This window comes from Netta rufina (assembly GCF_964035555.1).
Source record: "Netta rufina genome assembly, chromosome: 2".
Taxonomy (NCBI): domain Eukaryota; kingdom Metazoa; phylum Chordata; class Aves; order Anseriformes; family Anatidae; genus Netta; species Netta rufina.
In genome coordinates, this window is record NC_140124.1 from 20660715 (window position 1) to 20683421 (window position 22707).

Genomic DNA, 22707 nt, shown 5'->3' on the forward strand with positions numbered 1-22707 from the left:
AAAACAGCCCTTGAAAAATCCTTGCAAATCAGCATCTGGTTCACTGCTTGTTATGTAGAGTACTGCTTCCACCTTCCCTGGTCTCCTATCAGGAAAAAAAATAGATTAAACAGATAACTGCTTTAACCATGGGAAAGTACAGAAAATATTTTAGTAGATGAAAATTGCAGACAATTCTGACACTATAAATCTTTTTAGTACAGAAATTATAGTCTACGTCCTTCAGCAGGGCTGAAGAAACATGTAATTATAATTTCCATGGATCAGTAAGAGTGGGAGCACTTCTACTAGTTAGTTAATCAGCCACAGTACAATCCTTTGGTCATTAAGCACCTTCTGGAGGTTTCCCCAAACCTTATCTAACATGCAAGAATGAGAGAATAATTCTTTTTGTAGATATTGTTAAAGATGTGTGTAAATTAGTGAAAAGAAGTGGGTTATTCCCATAATTTATTTTTAGCCAGGGAAAATGATTCTTTAAACTGTTAATATATTTGCTTTATTTAAATATTAAGTGGAATACTAAAATATCTCATAAAGGAATTTATGCAGGAAAAGATAACATCATTTTGCAGACAGTTTCTTACATGCTAATTGGAGAATATGAAGTACATATGATTCATAATCAAAAATGAAGACTTTTACATAAAAATTCAATAGTCTGTGGGGTGGGTTTCCAATGTTTAGATAGAAATCAGATACTTGCAAGAAAGTCATTGTCATGATCAGAGTTAACATCTTCTACTGCAACCCATAAAATAGTTATCCACTCTGAAGAATTATAATGTTCCTTTCTTATAAAAGAAAAGCCCAAAATTTTATAGAAAAACAAACAAACAAAAACCATTTCTGAGCAATATACAGGTACGTATTTCTGAAGGAGTAAAAATGTTTTAAAAACAAATCTCAAAATGTGGGTCAAACCTTCATTTGGCATAGGTCAGACACATTAAAGGTGAAACCTCTAGGGATTGTTGGTAAAGATAAGAGGTGTTGTTCTGGTAGTGTTCTAGGGAAAAATGTATGATCTGGGAAAATCTGAATCTTCCCACAATCTTATTTTTGTTTTCATTCAGAAGCAGAAGACAGGACTGGCTCTAAAGCTTTTCTTTTATCACAGAATCATAGAACCACAGAAGAGTTGGGAAACCTTGAAAGACCATCAGGTCCAACCTTTCATGGGAAAAGGGGGCCTAGATACTTTGAATTTCTAAAAATAAAATAATACTGAATGTTAAGAGCTGTATCTCAAGGAAGGAAATCCATATGTCCTGAATTACTATCCTTTTATCCTGGCAATTTAGACATCTTTATAATTACTACGTTCATTTACATCATTCTTGAGAAAGTTAGAAGTGAACTACTCAGAAAATAAGCACAGAATAGAATAAAATATATACAAGCCTTAGGGTAATACTAAAGCCTTCAGTAATACTAAATCCAAAATAAAAAGTAATAAAACATTTTTGTTAAAACAGCTTCTAATAAGCTGCAGTGACAACTGAAGTAGAAACCTACATAGGTTACAGATTTTTCAAGCAAGTTTGAATTTGAAATATTCATTCATTTCCCTCTTTTCTTCTGAAGAAAGATGTTGCTTCAATGTAGTAATATTTAATTTCTTTTGTCTTTTTTTTTTTTTTGTCCCTCAGCTCTGAGTTTTCTACTGGAGTCTTGCCTAGAGATAGAAGAATATCCAGTTCTCTTAAGGTTTGCAAAAACATTTAAAAATTCAGAATTTACTCTGCTGCTGGAAATTCATGTTTTCAGTGTCCTAAGACTATCAGTACAATATTTAGAACAACATTCAAGAGGGCTGTTTAAACTCAGCAGAATGATAAAGAGGTCTGAAAAGCAATAACACTTAAAAACCTCTTACTTCCCAGAATGTTCAGTATCAAGTTCAGACCTCTCAGTGAGATTAGTTTGAAAGAGCAGTAGGGTACAATCTGTGCTCTGATGAAATTCAGACATCCATCTCTTATTTGGTGCATTCAGTCTGAAGCATTCTAAAATCATATCTGTCTAGATAATTCATGTCCCATAGTGCATACTCAATATTATTTTTGCCCTTGTTTCAGTGTTCACTATAAGGTTACATTTAAAACTAGTAAACCAGATTAAGGTCCCTTTGGTGATACACTTGAGTGCTACCCACACAGTGGGTAGGTCACAGGGAGAGTATGTGGTTGCAAGAGAATATTAAGTATGTGCAGGAAAGTAAAGAAAAATGGAAAGATCAGAAGGGGCTAGATAAATCTGTGGAGAGCATCCTTGTTTATGTAATCTTCACTCTTATCACTGATGACCTATCTATCTACGTTGCTGTTTAAAAGGAAAGCTTTCTGCTAATGTCACTGACATTAACTTGTAGCACATTTGCTCACAGAGCAAAGGAATCTCTATATTTATAAAGTCTTTAACATGGCTGGCATAGAAACATAGAATTTACAGGAAGATAAACATACAATAGGGAGAAGAGTTTGAAAGAAGCAATAAGAAATTGCATTTGCATATAGTTCACATGTTAGAGTACTGGCATCCTCTACAGATGTATCCTTTATAGCAGAGGCAGCTAATACGTATGTGATCCCCTGTTCAGTCTGCCAAGCTGTGACTTTAAAGTGAACTATTTCTTAGTTGGCATATATATGCAGTCACTCGGTATTCCAAAACTTTCCATAAACCCCAAAATATCAGTCTTTCTTACTTTGTACAAAAGTTTTTCTCTTCTTCCCCATCTTTATTCTTTGAATGATTTTCAGAAAATGTAATAGTTTCTTTATTCATTCTCCTGTGAAGACAGGCTGAGATAGGTGGGGATATTCAGCCTGGAGAAGAGAAGGCTCTGGGGATACCTTATTGTAGCTTTTCATGACTTAAACGAGGTCTTATAAAAAACAAGAAGAGCAACTTTTTTTGCTCAGGCAGACAATGACAGGACAAGGGGGAATGGTTTTAAACTAAAAGATTCAGATTAGAGGTTAGGACGAAATTCTTCACTCAGAGGGTGGTGAGGCATTGGCACAGGTTGCCCAGAGAAGCTGTGGATGCCCTATCCCTGGAGGTGTTCAAGGCCAGGCTGGATGGGGCTTTGAGCAACCTGATCTGGTGGGTGGCATCCCTGCCCATGGCATGGATGATCTATAAGGTTCTTTCCAACCCAAGCCATCCTATGATTCTGTGATTGCACAATTTACTGACCTGACCCCTCCTTAAATTCCTTTCTTCCCTATTCCAAAAACTACTCCCTACTTCTATTATTATTATTATTCTTTAAACAAGATCTCTAGAAATCAATGATCTTGACTTCTTGATATGAAGGTGAGTAAATCTGACATTGCCTGTATATCTTATGCAAGTGCTGAAATTCAGCATAAGTATGCTGACTCTTAAAGTGTTGGCAGCAACAATAGGTTTCATTAAAATCTTGATATTTGCCCTTTGAAAATAATTAATTTTACCTCTTCTCAGTACTGCAAGCACTTCCTATATAGTGAGATTCCTATGACAGTGTAATTATCCTAATTAGTTTCATACGGAAATTGCCAACATTTTAATGGATATAAAAATTTCAACATAAGCAACTTTGCATATTTTCATACTGTGATTTTGTTAATAACTTAATACTGAAAGTATCTTTTAACATAGTGTTAGCAAAGAATGTGCATATATAAAAAGATCCTTGCTGTATTTCCCCTTTCAAGGCATTCAGGAGAACACTGGGAACTGAAAGCACTAAATGGGAATTGATAACGAGGGAAAGATCAGGTGTGTTAACAACAACAACCAGTTGGAGCCCATCCAAAGAACTAGACCTAGCTGAAATCTGCAAATGTTATTTACCTGTAGTGTTGTCAGGTAAAGTCTCATGTTCTGACTTGCTTATTTCACAGTAGTAATTATTGTGATGTTTGAAAGCAGATCAAAAATTAATCAGCTGAACTTTCCTATACACAGAGTCAGAAAGTTTAAAATCTAACTTCATTTAGTGTTGGACATCTCTCAGATTTTGGTAATTCATCTATGTATCTTCCACAAATTGTTTGTGATTCCCTGATTGAGTGTTTAGATGGATGCATAAGATACCCTTTACTCTCTGGTTTTCATTTAGAGTGAAATCTAAATCTGGTTGGAGAGCAAACAACTCCTTTTCATAAGTAAGTTCCAATTTCTTCCAATTCTTAAGTATAACAAGAAAACAAAAAGGCAAACAAAATAGAAATTCCAGCTTCCTGAGAGGAGTAAGCATGCCAATGATTAGCACATGATAGAAAATTTGACATTCAAACAGCAGCAGCTACCAGTTTCTTTTCCATTTTCCTGGGTACATATTCCTGCATATAAACAATGTGTGATAAACAATCTATACAGTAAATCAGAGACCCAAAGACATGTCTATGATATACAGGGCCTATTATATAATTATAAAGCGTTATTCTTCAGCTCTCCAACAATATTTGTCCAAGATCTGCTTAGCCAGTGATCCAGTATCAGTCCGGTGGTCTAAACTAAACTAAAACTGACTGCTAAAACTAGTAGAACAACAGTAGAGCTCTAGTTTACATGCAAAATAAGCACACTTGACGTATCAACAGAATATGGGGCATCAAAGCTCAAGGTGGTGGTTTGAATCAGACAAGACATTGGCTTCAGGTTGCATTTACCACATGCCATGCATCCTTTAAGATGGTAGCAGCGTTGGGGTAATTAACTGTTTACTGTTACTGTATCTGTTTACTTTCTGCCAAGATCATAGGTAATCAGCTGACAAAACTTTTGCCAAGGTTAAGGAGGTATATACAGGATAATTTGAGTCTTACATGAACTGAGATTTTCTAGTTGGAAAACTTTTCATCAAAAAATTTCCGCACAAATTTCTGAGATTTTTTCATTAGCTAAGAGAGAATTAAAATCCTCCATTTTTTCTTTCAAACTAAAATAATTATGAGAAAAAAAAAAAAAAGATTCTGATGTTATTTTTTGTTGATGTCAACAAAGTATAGTATTGACATTTTAATACCTTATACAAGTTGTTTGTAAACTGTGATACTTTGAACTTTCCATCACTCTGGCTTCATTTTATGTTGGTTCCTATTATTTCTTTTTTATAGTGTCAAAAAGCAGATGATGTGAAAATTCTGGTAAAAATTTAAGTAGGTATAAACATAAAAGCCTGTATTACAAGCCTTTAAAAAAGATTGTACCATTTCACACTTTTTGGCCACAAAGATTGCAACAGAATCTACCCAGATGACACCCATCAATAAAAAATGACACAGAATTGGTATTGCAAGCATTTCTTGTGGTATATTGCAATGAGGTTTGGTTTGTGTCTTCAAGAAGTTATTTCTTAATAGGGGCTTTTTTTTTCTTTTTTTTTTTTTCTTCCTCCTTTTGGTTGGAACACAGACAATTATTTTTAATATAAGTTCTTTCAAATCAGTTTCATATATTTTAAATGCATTTGAGCTGCTTTGGGAATTGTCTTTATAAAACAGGTTCTGATTACAGGATAAAAATTTGAAAGGGTTGGAGCTTTTATGTTTGTTTTAATAAATTAATGAGAAAAAAATGTGAATAATAACTCCATTATTGTGTGTGTACTGTTAATGAATGTATAATTTGCTAAAATTACAAAAGAAGCATAAATTTCCTCTAGGAGAGTTTTGATACATAAATTTAAAACAAAAAACACATCTAAACTGTCAAGAGTATACTATGAACAAAGTATTCGTTTGTAAAATTGCAGTTTCTCCTCTAAAGCTAATTACTTTTTGGTAGATTCTTCAGTCAGTACTATTAAAATAAGAAGAAAAGAATATAAAGTGTCATGACCAGGCAGACCTGACTGGAGAACAGTCTGGAAAATTGGTACGCAAAAACATAAATTTGGTGCTTTAGATTAGTGAGAGATAAGTTACTGTATAATCACAGCAGAGGAAAGATGAATAAGGTATAACCACCTAAGTCTTTGCTTAGTGCTCCAGCACAATTTTGTATATTGTGCTGAGTGCCACACTTCCATATTACAGCTATATTACCAGCAGTATCTAAAATTAAGTGGGAATCAGAATACTCACATTAGTACACCTGAAATACAGCACTGACACCAAACTTACAGCCAGAGAGCAAGGTGCACAATGCTAAATGAACTACAAATGAAATGAAGTACTTCGAATCTTGTTCTCTTTCTCATACTAGCTAAGCAGAACATCTTGGAAATAGTAACCAATATCAAAATAGTTTCAAAAAACATTAGATTTCTTTCTCAAAGCATGATCTCTGCACACTCCTGAAAATACAGCAGTGCTTTCTCTATGGATTGTGCATTTTCACATTTCCAAAATCTCTGAACTGAGCTCTAGACATGCCTTTTAAAACTGCACAATTTCACCTTTTAAAATTGTATAGTGTTTGGTACTTTAAGAGCACAAACTGTATCATTGGTTTAAGGCTACCTTAAAATAGCATAAGACAGACAGACCATACAGACCATTCCAAACTAAAGCATAATAAACTTAGCTGCAAACAAACAAGCCTTTGTAACTGAATAGTAGAGCAAACATTAGTATATATCTAACCAGCCTAATCCCCACCACCACCTTTTTTTTTTTTTTTTTTTTTTTTTTTTTTTTTTGGTTTGTTCTGTCATTGTTCTCAGAGAATATCTGTTAAAACTCTCCCAAGATTTACCAATAGCACTTAAAAGTATTGCAGCATACCAACCACTATGCAAAGCAAATGACCTCAGAGATGAAAGATTCCATGTTTTGATCATAACACAGCAGTCACCGGCTGTTAGTTAGATTTTCTCCATTGGAGATTTTAGCCTGATGGCTTCTGACTGACACAGAGCTGAGATTAATTCATGGCATTTCCATGGCTCATCTGAACTTGACACAACTCATTAACATTCTGTCATATCTCCATAAATCCTGTGAGGCTGAAGGCAAAGGGAAACAATAGGAACGAGTTTCCTTCTCAAATAACCAAGCTTGAGGTGAAAAAGCCAACCTTAATTTCTAATCACTATGGGCATTAGTTTTAATTAGCAATTTTCTGCATATCAGTATAGTATCAAATTGTACTTTACTGTAAAAGCTCCTCAGTAACTAGATATGTGCTTAGCATCAAATGTTTAATACCTATGGTCTTGTTACTTGCCTTATTGTCACCCCAGATATTTGCCAATGTGCACACAACACATTACCTGTGATGATTCTGATTACCTGTGGTACTTTCTTAGTGCTTTAATGAAGTACTAACACAAATTAGTCCATCTTTCACAGCCAGAGAACAAGCATATTCTAAGCTACACCTTGTTCAGAAAATACTCCAGAGAAAAAAATGTTTTCTGAATCTTGAATATGTGAGTTCTTCTTCTCTGAAAAAATCCTAATTAAACCAAAAAGGATTATAGAATTAATTGTTGCAGACTTCTCTGTAAATGATTTTGTCAAGATTTCTGGCAAATCTCTATCAGTAATAATACAAATATAATAATAAATATAAAAGTAGGAATTTTCTTGACCTTACTGGATAGATAGGCTAAACTTCTGTGGTTTTTGTTTGTTTGTTTGTTTTTGTTTGTTTGTTATTTTAAGAAAAAAGAAAAAGAAAATAAGCTGTCTCTTCCTGTGACTTCTGCATAGCAAGTTAATCTAGAATCATTTTGTTCACCTCACCCTCCTGTTTACAACTCCACAGTTTGCCTTTTACTTCCAACTTTGCACTCTTCCATCCAGGCACTATCAGGATCCTGCAGCAATGATTTTCTCCTTGTTGTACTTATGGATTGTTCTCCTGCCCTTGCACCCATGAATCCTGAGACAGTGCTGTATCTATTAAATGAGGTTTCCCTATGGGGTAGTGATTGCCACTCACGAGAGAAAAAAAAATGTCTTTAATTCTTTTTCCTATTCCTTGTTTTACAACTTTCAATTCATAACTGAACTAAGGGGAGAGGGGACACAACAACAAAAGCAACTGCAGTACATGGTGAATAAAATTATAGGTAATAAACACTTGAATTATTATATACAAAAAATATACATACAAAAAGTTAAAAACTGGTCAGTATTCAGTTCTTGCCTTTGACCACAGTGTGTTCCAATAATAAGATGATCTTAAGCAGGGAAAAACAAATAAAATAAAAACAGTAGGAAGATCAAGAAGATCCTGATGAAACACAATTAGTTTCTAACTTCTATTGTAAAAGTTATAGGGGAAAATATGCTGTACTGAAGAGGATGTTTAGTTCAGGGAACCTGTATTACTTCTGTTCCTGGCTGGTCATTTTTCCCGCTAATCTTTTGTGTTTTGATAGTTTAATATAAAAAGAAAACCTCACCTTTAGGTTCAATGTATCCAATCAGCTATTGGATATTCCAAAAAAATAAAATTCTGCATGTTGCCACCGGCCAGCTGCATCCCTTGCACAACACTTTCCAACTCATAGTTGATGAGGTCTTTGTCCCTTTCACACAAACTATTCCTTAACCAGACTTCACTGTTTTGGAGACTACATGGTATTTACCATGCACCCAAAGACATGTTTCAAAGACACATTTCAATGTTGCTTTTGTTTTCAGTCCTCTGTCAAGGTTAATGGCACAAAACAAGGGAGACATATACAATATAACAAGACAATATAAAGATGTTTTTAGTAATGTCAAATAAGTGAAACACAGTATGAAAAAAATTATAATTTCCTTTAAGGAGTGAAATTCAGCTTTCTCCTCCCCTCTCCTTTCTTTTATTTAATTTTTTTTTTTTTTTGATGAGCAGTTCACTATGGAATTATAATTTTCTCATTTCTCTAAGAACTTCTTAAAGTTCTTAGACTCTCAACTCTCCAGCAGTCAAGAACTGTTTTTAAGAATATTACTTAAAAACTTTAATTTTTCCAAATTTTTCCTATGCTAAATACAGATAACGATTGTCTGAAAAGACAAAATCAAGACAGATGTGCTCAACATATGGTGATCAAGGTAATTATTTACAGAGCAATAATTATAATGTGAACTTTGAATTTTTGTTCTACATCCTTTTTGGTTTTGCTTCATTAGTTCTGATGACATATTTGGGTATGAATTATCATATCAATTACGTGCCTATGTTTTCAAATAACAGCCATCCCCAAATATCATTATTAATGTTAAAGAATTTACCATACCACTACCCAGTTTCTTTCAAATTTAAAATGGAACAAGCTGTTCTATCCTCCATTTCTCAAGTCATTATTTTCAGTTAATTAACGTAATTACAGGTTCAAATGCATATACCTCCTCCTTACAACTCATCAGCCTACATGTGGTTGGCCCAGATGTGTATTCTATGAGAAACTGGTGGTTTGGATCTCCAGCAATTCACAGGTATTCTGCTGAAAGGGGTCATTGTAAACTGTATTGTACCCCATTCTTGTATCAGGATGAATCTAGTAATTTCCATACGAAATCATCATGTTTTACTTTAGACAGCAAATACACAAGATGGAGTATTAGAGCTTCTGTCATCTAAACCATGGGAATTTGGGGAAAAAAGAGGAGAAAATAAAACATTTCACAGTTTTAATTCAACAAAATTCTGCTCAGTATTCCCTGCAGTAATTTGGAGGCCTCATGCTCCCATTCTGTTCTATAAGTCAAGAGAGACAGAGAGAGAGAGAATGAGGAAACAGCACAACCAAATTGCAAATGATGTGAAACATCACAACAGCAATTCATTTCAGTGTTGCCAGCAAACCACGATCTTTATGGATCATTTAAGTTCACTTTTTATCGGTCCTTTTAAATATATAGTTAGTTTCATTAAACTTGGAAAACCAAGAAGTAACGGCTCCCATCAGTGATCTGATAAATAGTATTTTGACAAGGAATAACAACTAGTCACATTTTGTTGGAAACTGAAATACTACAGACATAAAAGCAACACTAGGAAAGTCTTAGCAGAGCGATAATATTTTGTTTTTTTTTTTTTTTTTTTTTTTTTAATGCAGTGATATCATTTATCAGAAATGAATATATGTATATATGTATATATACATATATATAAACTAAGCTGAACTTAACTCTAACTACAGGTGTTTGTTTGCTTTTTCATACTACAGTAATTAATTATTAATTGACAGCTGAATTCACCAGACCCTTCCTTGGGGAAACATGTACTGTCCACCCCTGGCAAAATTGCATGGATAACAGTAGTTAGTAAGACATTAAAGAAAGTCTATACCATCTGAAAAGGAATTATTCTCAAACTAATCAAGATGATGACCACCATAAGCCAAATTAAACAATAAGCAATGAATTGCAAAATCTGCTTTCAAGCTAATGAGTCAGCTTGCAAAGAATTAGCATGAAAAATTTGAAATAGTGAAGAGAGTGGAAACAGCAGCAGCCAAAACTTGATTTTGTTATTCCAAAAGTTGCTTTGCTGGTTAAACAGACCTGCACAGACCAGAGCATCCTCCTCACTGGACGCTACAAGCAGTCCACATTTGTGGTGAGATGACAATTGAGGTGCTATGAGGGGGCTGATTTCTCATGGCTTATGTATAAGTGGATTGTAGGCAGTGGCATGGATACATGTAAAGCTGGAACAGCCATGTCTCCAAACTGGAATAGTGTACAAAAATTGTCTTCGCAAAAGGGGGAACACATTTGTACCCTGCACATTCTCTGGCAGAGGAGGTGCATATGTATTACTCTAGAAAGGGAGCTGTTAGAATCTTCGGACATTGCTTATACAAGAGCATTTAAAAAATTGTACCTGTTTATTAATATTTTATAACTTGATTCATCTGTTGTGTTGACAATGCTGGCCCTGTTTATCCTCAGTTAATTACATGTCAATAATAAATCAGTAAACTGCTTCAATACTGAGAACTGGGCATTTTTTTCCTGTGGTTATCCATATATGGCTAAACTCAAACTGTGCAAGAGACAGTCAAGTACCTGAAAAACTTTACTCACGTAGTATGATCAGTTGATGGGCAGTGTTCTTCTTCCCCAGGATATAGATTTGCTCCACTTCCAAGTTCCCACTTAAATATATTTGTGTCATGGATGGAATCTATTCTTGAATTTTGTTCAAAAGCTGGTTGATACCATCCGCACAGGGTTTTATCCTCAAAATTGCAGACTTCCATGGCTTTAGAGATGAACAGTGAATAATACTTCATGTTTATATAAAAATAGGGAATCATTAATTTACATTATGATAAAATAAATAACCTGGCAATAAAAATATTCAATTTAAAGTATACAGTGTATGCTTACTCACTACGAATATGCATAGTTTTTCCCTCTACAGATAAAATACCAATGATATTTTCCATATTCTTTTCTAAGGCACAGATTATTCTTTTAATAATACTGTAGTTCTTTTGCATGTTGGTACCTAACATCATATGTATTCTGACCAGATTTCAGGCTATCCAAATAATCTGTTGATTATTTGCGATTATATGCGATACACACTGGAATGTGTGTAAAATTCATCAGCTATGTATCTGATATGATTCTGTATTATTATTTCGTCAGCCTAATACACTGATGACATTAGCAACCCATTGCATATTGGATACAAAATCCTCCACAGAAACTCTGAAAAAAAAAATAAAAATCTTTGTTTCAAGCAGTCCCTGAAATACCTGAAAGTTACACGATAATGCAGCTATTTGGCATTGGTGTCAAGTACTGAATAGTTATCTTAATAAATAAATATGCAGCTGCTTGTGCCTCAGTTTTTTTGATTTCCAGAGCAACTGGACAGGAAAAGTAGGATCACTACCAACTGTTCCTTCCAATGAATCCCCCTGAAAGAATGTTTAGATGAAAAAACAAACAAACAAACAAACAAACAAACAAAACCACGAACAAACTGATTTTCGTTTTGCTACTTATTGAATACTTATTCTCTAGTACACACTTCCTGAATATTCTGCAGAAATTTTGATTACAGATGATAATAGACTGAGGAGTGAGTTTTAATTTATAGCTTTTATATTTCCATTAATGAAGCAAACTACAAACAGTGTGGTTACTCATATAAAGATGTGATGTTTCTTGAGACTGACGAGTGACATAGTATTAAGGTTTCTTTCTTTCTTTCTGTTTCTTTCTTCCTTCCTTCTTTCCTTCCCTTCCTCCCTTCTTTCTTCCTTCCTTTCTTTTTAAATTGCTTTAAAAACATTGTTTCAAATGCCTCTGAGAAAGATAACACCTTCCTGAGAACAGATTTCTGCCCTTAATCAGGACATACTTAACTCCTATTCCAGCATTGTCATTTGAGTGATAAATTGCCATCATTGCTATAGTGATTGGAGACTTCAGACAGAGCAAATATATGAAAGTGTATTCTCCCCAGTACTTATCTCTCTCAGAAGGAAAGGATGTTTTGTGAAACAATGTAAATTTCTGAGGAAAAAAAAATCTTCTATACAAAGGGCCTTGCACATATTTTTCAGTGCAGTTTTTCAAAGGTTGGTGTTTTTGCACTCTATAAGAAATTACCCAACTGACATTTATATCATGGATTAATTCATGTAAGAAATAGACAGACGGGAGCCTAATGATACTTTTCCTAGTTGAGTCTTCAGCCCTGAAAGAAGTGATTGGAGTTTCTACACCATGTGTAATGAATGCAGAGTTTTGATCATCAGTGAGAATATGTTAGCTTGCAAAGACAGATGAGGTCAATGTCTCTAGATGTCTGTCCTTCTCATTAGTCATCTTCCGAACAACAGTAATTTCAACTATTGTGCTTTAAGGGAAAACAAAGTCTTTCACAGTTTCTTTTCTCCTAAAATGCTGTAGTGGGAACAGCCTTGACTCAAAAGCAACCAGAAAATGTCTTAGACCTCAGTGGACAACAGACAGTGTCTGGTGAACCTGTTCATTGTCCCAGCTTCACTATTCCCATCTGACTGTTCAATGAGCTTTGGGAATTTCGATGCTGGGATTTGCTGACGTTTATGTGAGTATGCCACTCCACATACTCTAGCCTAACAGCTGGCATATACAGCAGGGTTAAATGTATTATCTTTCTGACCTAGGAGTCAGTAACTCTAGGGTAACTCTAGGTTCCTCTGCCAATTCAAGTTTTACAACTTATTTGGATGCAGAACAAAATCAGAGTTGTCAAATAAACAAAGAGGTGATGGCATAACTGAATTTCACAATCTCTGCTGCTTAAAATACTTTGGGGGGGGGTAGGGGGGTGGAGAGTCAATGAAGTAAGAAATGGACCCAAGTCTCCTAGATATGTGACCCAAATATAAGACTATAGAATTATTCTCTTTTCAAGTCTGGCTATTGAACATTCAAATTATAAATGTATCATTTAGTTTGAGAAACTGTGTTCACTTAAAAAAAAATAAATAAAAATTTTGCACTTTGGTAGTAAGTTGAATTGGAATATAAAATACCATGTCTAAATCAGCCCATTAGAAAGCAGAAAGTGCATATCTCACATTTGCTTATTAAACGCAAAATGTTACTCTTTTTCTGGGGAAAATCATGTTAAAAAATAACACCTAGATAATATTATCAAATGTCAAAGGTAAAGAAACAGGTGTTAAGCAATATATTGAATAGCCACAAACTAATAAGATAACAAATAGAAGATTTAGTACACTCACCACAATCTGATTCATCAGACATATCAGAGCAGTCAGGTCTAAAATCACACCTCTGGATCATCTGAATGCAATGTCCAGAGGCTCTACAGACAAACTCATTCTCTGTGCAGTTGTTCATAGGGAGTGTCGCAGGAACTGAAGTTCCTGATAGAGTTGTAGATATTGTTGGCAAGTTTCCTTTAAGAAATGAACAAATTTCTGAGAAACAGAACCAAGGCACATACGTTTTTAACAACTTCTACACTTACCACTCACATCCTTTCTCAAGGATAAAGTTTTACTGGAAACAAGCCTGGGTGGTCATGTTGAATGTCTTAAATAACTCCCATTGGGAAGTGAATTGAATGTGTAATGGCTGGATTTCCTCAGTGGAAAGTGCTACATTGCTCGTGTTAGCCAACTACCATTTGTAAAATCCTCTACACTTGTAGGAATTTATTTATGCCTCTTACATTTCTTTCAAATTTAAATGAAATTGGTCAGTCATTTCAAAAACTGTCACAGAGACTGAAAGAACAATCAGAAAAAAATAATTTGTGAAGCAAAACTAACAGATTATTAGATTAAAATGGTCTTTTTTCAACACAATAATTACTGCAACTGATTGTGGAAATTACTATATAATTTCCTTAACTTTAAATTTCATCATTGAAAAAAATAGTTTTTCCCAGTAGAAGAATTGAGGTTATCGGCTTGTCCCACTACTTCTTTTCTGTTTCATTCACACTCATTACCATATCTTTTAAGTCCATTGTCTTTGTCTTTTATTCTTTACTATGCAAACTATGCACCTTTCTTCAGACTAACTCCCATTTCTTGGAAACCTTTGCTATCATTGTCCATAAAAAGAATTTTCATTATACAATTCCTTGTTTAAATTCAATCATTATTGAAATCATTAGCAGTAGTGCACAAAGCACTACAGTAATAGTAATACAATAAAGTAATACACCTGAGTTAATTAAAAAGTACATGTGAAGACTTTGATATAAAATGTATCTGGGACAGCAAAGATTTTTTTCCCCCCTTAAGGCATAGAGCACCAAGACTGATAATGAGGGAGGAGGAAAAACTTTTTGAATGAATAATTAAATGATATAATAAATAGATCTACAACTCATACTAGCATCAAGGACTGTATTGGTCAGAAATTTTTAAATACAGATGGAACATTCAGGTCCCTGCTCCTGCTCCCACTCCACTGGAACAAGAGAAGACTTTTTCAAACACCATAACCTTCGGAATGGAATTAACTCATTTCCCTCATTTGAAATAACCCATTTTGTAAAATTTATGAAACACCACTTTGTCTAGAGCAAATATCATTTAATAGCTTATATTTCAGGAATTCAAATGATTCATCAAAACTGTATGCTCAAGTTTCTACATCTTTAATGTTACTTATGATTGACTACCATCAGAGGCTATCAAGCCCATCCATGGTCTGTATTTCTGTATCTAGTTACAAGTGGGACAATACCAGCTGGGCTGCCAGTACTTAATTCAAGGGTTCAGGAATGAGATGTGTGCCCAGTTTTTTGTCCCTGGTCCAACTCATTAAATCTGGTGGAAAGTGTTATAGTTATTGACTGCTTTGCCTACTATTCCCACAGTCTCTTTAAATCTTTTTTGTTTGTTTGTATTTTTTATGGTGTGGAGGAAGTAGAGGTAGTAAAATAGAAAAAGAAGGATTGTGAAATGTCTCAAAAATTACTCCAAATACTGTGTAAAAAGCACAAAGGTTTTTTCCTATTCAGTAGTCTACTATTACAGTTGACCAGTTTAGTTTCATTTTTGCACAAAAAATAAACATTTTTTTTCTCATTTTTGAACTTTGAAACTCTAATACACTTTGTACTTTGCAATTTTCTTATTTATTTTTATATTTATGTATAACTCATTTGAAAATACGTAGAGATTTTTGCAAGGTTTTCTTCCTCAAATATAAAGCATTGTACAGTAATTGTGTATTTGAAATTTGTTCTGAATTGCAATTTACATGCAAAATTTTATAATAAATATCATTGCACACTGTATAGACATGGCAAAATTTGAGTTACTTATCTGCAAAGAAATATGCCACACATATTCCTACTAGACCTAATTATGTATCTAAAAGAATTTTTAGAATAGCAGAATAAAACACATCTGCACCAAGATGTTTTAGACTTAGTGCTAAGATACTGATATTTAGAAGAAAAAAACTTGTTCTCAGTTGTTTGCTGTTCTGCAGCCTGTTTATGACTGTAGCTGCAGCTAATAGTCCTCCTAAAACCCCTTCTGTGACAGAGGTAATGTTCTACGATTCTGTAGACATTGTACTAGGTAGCAATGACTTCTGAGAACAAGCTGCCCTATCATCAGAAGTGTGCTGTAGAGTGAGACCAATTGACACTGTAACATTAAAAATTATTCAGGAGAGAAGGAAGGCTGTATGAAACTGATTTTGCTAAATGAAAGGTCAGTTTGCTTGTACACAGTAAAGTTTGTTTTTCCTTTTAGGAATCAAAAATCCAAAGAGAATGGAAGCTCCATACCTGTTAAGCACTTGTTAAAGCAGGTTTATTTAGGACCTTATGAGCACAGCAGAAACTATTTCCAGTTAATGCCTAGATATGAGGTAGGAAGGAAGGAAACAAGTCTAAATTTCCTTGTCAGATGTGATTAGTTTGATCTGGTTTTGTTTCTCCAGTAGCAATACTTACGAACGATGGAAAACAATCAGCACAGATAAGAGATTTACATGTAACTTTAATTCTGCTCTTACCATTATAAAGAGTACAGCCTAGAAAGGACATGTCATCAAGTCCAATATCTCCAGTGAAGCCATCTCCTACTGTACCTTTCACCAAGATCTGGGGAAAAAGCAATTACAAAAACATTTTTCAGTATATAGTAGACTTCCACTTCTCATTAAATATTTCATATCGACAGAACATTTGCCATGTTTCATACTTAAAATTAGATTAAAATTGTTCTATGGGATATATTCTATTTAGTGACACTTTACAGAAGAGACTAATTATTATCAGCTTTCACTGGTGGTCACATTAATCATGGTAAACCATAACACTTGCTGGCTTTACAATCATGTAAATCCACTGAAACATCATTGTGATATAAAATGATGGCAAGACATTATCATAAGTGGCACATTATGATTAGCTCCTTTGGTACTTATTGTAGTAACATTAATCATGATTAATTATCATAATGTTCATGTGAATACGTTATATACCCTTATACAAATCTCACTGTGATGAAAACAATTAAACAGGCTATAGATGTGCTCTGGAACACTTTAAAGAAAAATGTTCTACAAATTTATTAGAATTTCCAATGCTATATATGCTTATTTTCTCATTAATGTCTACTGAGAAGGAATAGGAGATGTTAGTATTTCTGAATTACTCTCTGGATGACTGAATAAGCCTCGTTTCTTCTGACTGGTATTGAACTATAAAAATCCAAGCAGGTGATTATGAAAAGATTTAGTGATAATTTCCTTGATGTAACTAATTTATAAAACCCATAAAAGAAGAAAAATGTCCTCCTCAAAACACACTTCAAAAAATATTTTAGCTGATCCACTGGACTTCAAATATTAAAATTGCTTCTTTGCTTTTTATTTTGAAAAATGCTTTTGTGTCACCTTCCCCACCCACATAAACATTCATGCTACTACAAGACAGATAGATATATGTCCCTTACTATGGATATGCTGCAGATTACTTAATTTAGGATAAAACATCTAAAGTGAACAATGTAAAATGACTGTATTACTTATTACAAGTTTCATCTAGTATGAGATTCTTACTTTTCCCTCAGAATATCCACTTTTTTTTTCGTGTTTAACTAATTAACTGTTTTAATGGTTAACTATTTGCCAACATAAATAGCACAAAAATGCTTAGAAACAGAAACAATCAAGATATCTATTATCTAGAAATGTCATGCATGAAACTTTATTATTCCAAAATGACAACATTCCCTTCAGTTTAATTTTGACTGTCATACACACAGGATCTTAAATAAAATCTTGACTTTATTTTTAAGCATGAGTTACTATCCACTCATAATTAAATTAACTGTGAGCTAAAATTCAGTCTTAGAGGCAGAGGGTTTGTTAAACTTATCCGTATAGTTATTACTAGGACAAAAGCAAGGTCCGTAAAACTACACTATTTTTCAAGTAGCATTGTGCTGACTCTGACTAATGTGAATCAGTAGGTTGAGATTCTCTCCCCATCTTTCTCCCTGTGCACATCTCTCCATCCACAACATTCACACATTCTGAGGATATGCTCATCTATCATCTTCCACCAACCTTTACCTGTAGGAGGTAGCATTCCTGCATCTTACATAGCAATACTTAGTGACAAAAGTGGCATTCCACGGCTTACTGTAGAAGTAACACAATTTAGAAAACCTCTTTATTGTTATGATGATGATTATTGTTACATTACATAGCATTACATAGCTGTCCGCTTCCCCCCTACCCCCTTTTTTTTTGGTCTTTCATTATTTATTTATTTGCTCAAAGAGCCTGACACTTGGTCATATAGCATGAATTCAGTTAGTAAGAGAGAAAAATACAACATATAGGTATATATTCAATAGATATTCATCAACGAAGGAATAGAACTAGATATTCCTTAACTTTGAGTACATTCAGGCATAGAAGTAGAGTTCTAATCAACATAAGGGAGGCATAATCTATATGAAATTTATGATTTCTTTATAGATTTTAGAAATGAGGACCATATTGTATTGCATTTGATAGCTTACAATTGAAAATAGTATCAATTTATGATCTAGTTATGCAGTATAAAACTTCTGTCTGCACTGTGGTTAAACATTGACCACTTAAATTAATTTGCCTGCTGAAATTCTGCAAACTTCATAAGCTATTATTAAACAACCTCCAGGAAACTCATCTACCATGAAGCTCATTTCACATCTCATTTATAATTTGAATGAGGATAAATTGTTCCCAATTTCTCCAGCTTTCAGAATTTTAGAGATCCAATCTGAATCCACTGAAAGTTTGATTCACTAAAAAGGTGGCAAAACATATGTTACATAAAAGAAGTGAAAATACTCCAGAAGGAGCAAAATTTCACTTTGGAATGACACTTAGTGTACAAAAAGAGGATGATTTTTTTGTATTTTTTGAATAAAGAACATTATGACAAATGTTAATAGAATAATTATGTGTGACATCGTTCTGTATAAGTGTTCCATTTACACAGTAATGCTCATTTCTGTCACTAGCCCTCTGAAGGTTAACAAAATTAAACCTGGATTTCCATGCAAACATAGTTTTAAGTAGAATTGAATTCATTGCAAAATCTGCAAGGTGCTGAAAATTCTAGATATCTGACTGTGTAGGAAATACTGATCTTAGTTCTGAAGTACTTAACTAGTCATATAGCCAAACAGTATCTCAGGTTTGTCATAGGAAGTGTCAACTGTGTTACTTAGTGATTTTATTAGAAGTTAGAACTTGCTAATTTTAATTAGGGTTATTATTATTATTTCTGATAAGAAAATGTAGTTTACTTTGAAGAACAGAGAACAACCACACAAGTATATAATAGTACAAATAAATTACAAATATTTTGTCATAACTTACTGAAAGCAAATGCAGGATAGAAATTAGTTTATTTCAGAAATAGGCAATGAAATGCATATGAATCTATATTTTAGTGCTATGCGTATACAAAGGAAAACATTTCATGCCATCAAGAAAACTAAACAATTTCTTAAGAGATGATAGAATTTTTGTAATTACAGGTAATGGACAAACTGTAGAGCCCCATTCCATGAAATCTGTAACGAAATTTCATCCTTCATAAATCCTTGTAATGAAGATATCTTCATGTAATATACAAGTCACAATAAGTCTTCACTTTATGACCATTTTTTCAAGAATAAGTAGAATGATATCTCAACAAGTACAGTGAGAAGGGAAACTATTTAACAAGTGAAGACAAATTCTCAGAATAATTGTGATAAAATCTGTGAAATTTAGATTTAATTTTGACTTCTTAAATTATTAGTTTATAGTTTCTTTGATAAGTGATTCTGAACATGTTAATTTTTTCCTTTCTAGTTTTGTTTGTCTGTTTCATCTGACGTCAAAGAAGTCTTCTCTGCAGGGCCTGAGACCTTTGATCCCAAACGTTTGATCTAAGCTTCCAGTAGTTGCATTCTAAATACGTGGCACTGAACTCTTCTGTTCCTTCCATGCATGGTGTTCCTTGAAAGAAGTGCACTGGCAATAAAGGGTGTCACAGTACGTTGTATTAACCCTGGGAGGATTAATGACCAGGCAGTCAGGGCTACAGGCATAATGTGGAGCCCTTCTACCCCTTAAAACAGGCACAAGTAGAAAAAGCTCATCAGTTGGAAAAAACGTCAGCCTTATCTAACTACAACATTCCAACACTACAAGTACAGAAGACTGAGATTCTATTGACCATATTCAATAGCCTGTCAGTCCTTTCCTTTTGTTTCCATGAAAGACACATTAGAAGTGAATACTTCAAAATTTTCAAAGTTGAATTTTCAATGTCTTTTTCATGCAAGGTTCCAAATTAATTCTTATAAATGATCTTAAGGATATATACAACAAATATTGTGACAAATCTTGTGACAGATACTTGATGCTTTACAGTGCTTGGTTTTACAAGATACTAACACCAGCTCTGATCCAGTACAGCACTTTATCATGCTTCATTATTGCTTGTGCTCGTTTACTTATTGTTAGCTTATTGCTTCATGCTTGTTAACCCTCATGCTACTTTCTGATGTTTTTCCAAGCATTTCCCTAAAGTACAGGGAAGTATTGCATTTCTATCATTTTGCTGGCCACTCCTTGGTGCCATTGGAACTGCTCACATTTGTAATAAGTGTTTACATATAGTGGAACTCACTACGTTGCTGTATTAAAGCTTCCTTCCATTGTACAAATCTTCCTTCAAGATAAAATATCCTGTTTCCACTCTATAATATTAACATTTGAAGGATTATTGCAGATGTAATATACATATGTATATATATATATATATATATATAGTAAATTCCTAAAATTTTGAGAGAATCTAGTTTAATGAAAGAGCATGGTTAGCCTGCCCACTTGGGAGACATCTATCTGCTAATTATAATGCTAAAACTAAACTTAAATTGGTTTAAATACAAAGTTAGTTTTGACTTCATCTACAAAGATTTAGAGAAGACTCCTCTAACTAAAAAAAAAAAAAAAAAAAAGCCTTAATGAGATTATTTTCAAAAGCAATCGAGATTGTAAATATGAAGTGCTTAAAAATAAAAACCACACATGCACAAAAAAGTAAAACACAGCTCTTCCTTCACCCCCCAAACAAACAAGATGACATAAACCCACACAACTGCCCCGCAAATAAAACTCATCACAGAAAAACACAAGCACACCAAACAAAAAAATAAACTTCAACAAAATCAAAACAACAGCAAAAAAAACACACCACAAACACAAGCTTCCCTCGCTCAATCTGCATATCACTTTTAATTTCAATTAATTTATTATCCATGCCTTTTTTTTTTTTTTTTTTTTAAAGCTGGCAACAGGGGCTTAAAATTGTGAAAAATGCACATGTACCCTTTAGGTATTCCACTTGTTAATAACATTTAAAATGTTAATGTTTTATTTTCCTAAAGAGGATGGATGATGTTTTTTTTTAATTACTTAAAATTTGCTAAATAGTGAAAATACTTGGTAATGATATACTGAAAAGCAATACTAAAACATGTATGGCTAACTGGTCAAGGCCAAATTTAGTTACATACATATATATATACACACACACACACACACCAGAAGATACAGTAAATTTTCTCCCACTACTAAAGTGTATTTCCCTTTAGTGTTCCCATATAAATGTGGTTTTGCAATTTTTTAAAAAAGCTTCAGTTGTTTCATATAGTCAATATAGTTATACCTATAATAATATAGTTAATTAGGCAACATTATTTACCTATAAAGACTTGTGCAGGTTCAGCAGTTTACACACAGATTCGCTTATACTCTATAGAGATTCTTTTTTTTTCTCCCAGCTACAATGTCCCCATGTTTAGAAAAATAAAAGTAAAAAATAAATTTAGAGGTCTCTGGCTGAGTTACTATGTCACATTCCTAGGATCTGTGGTCCTAAAAGATACATCCCATATAAAACCAGAATGGCTTGTTACAACCATTTTTTTCTCCCTCTCTTTTTCCTTTTGGAGCATGTCAAAATGTCAAGGGCTGCATAAAGATGTCCCCACAGCAGGCTATCAAGAAAAGCCTGAATGGCCCTTCATTGACAGACTTGCATCTGACCTGTTCAAATGCTTACTGCTAAGACAATCCTTCCATGCTGAGCTAAGAATTATCCTGAGAGAAAATATGCATCACATTTTTTTCAAATGCTTATGAAAACATTTGTGCTGATAACTGAGTAAATTACCTGTTTGGCACCAAATACTCATGAGCACTATTACATCTTTGGCCTGAAGATGTGGACCCTTACTTGTCCAAATCATTCTGTCTGACAGAGACAGAACGTAACATAACATTGCTGCTGCTACAGCCATACACGTGGATTCAAACTCCCAAAGAAAGAAAACAGTAACCAAGGGATATCATCAAAATATATAACCCACTATGAAGCCCTGTCTCATTAAAGATTTTTATCAGTTGCAGAATTTCTATACTGTTTCCTAATTCTGCTGCAGATATACTCTATAGATCATCACAAATTAGTAAAAAATAAATAAATAAATAAATAAAATGTGTTTCACTTAAAGCATAGAACAAGGGAAGGAGACTTAAAGATTCAGTGAAGTACTTCAGCTTTCCTGTGACCACTTTGAAACCTTTTCAAAGATGCCTTCTAGATCTAGTGAAGAAGGGGGAAAAAAAATCTCTAGCATTTTTCATCTTTTTGTAAAGATGTCTAAATCTTATTTTCCTATTCAGCAATTCCTCATTAGTAATACAACACCAGTAGAAGATTTAAGACAACATTCCTAAATTTCAGAAA

General features: G+C 33.7%; 1 protein-coding gene across 1 annotated transcript in view; it reads right to left on the bottom strand.

The window, feature by feature from the left end:
* Nucleotides 1-22707, bottom strand: part of MALRD1 (MAM and LDL receptor class A domain containing 1) — a gene marked incomplete at both ends in the record, with an annotated part of 250210 nt that overhangs the window by 159761 nt on the left and 67742 nt on the right. Inside the window, 3 exons of the mRNA XM_084281876.1 lie at nucleotides 10974-11151; nucleotides 13643-13840; nucleotides 16410-16497. Of these exons, the coding sequence (XP_084138002.1) occupies nucleotides 10974-11151; nucleotides 13643-13840; nucleotides 16410-16497 (464 nt within the window). The remainder of the gene's footprint in view (nucleotides 1-10973; nucleotides 11152-13642; nucleotides 13841-16409; nucleotides 16498-22707) is intronic.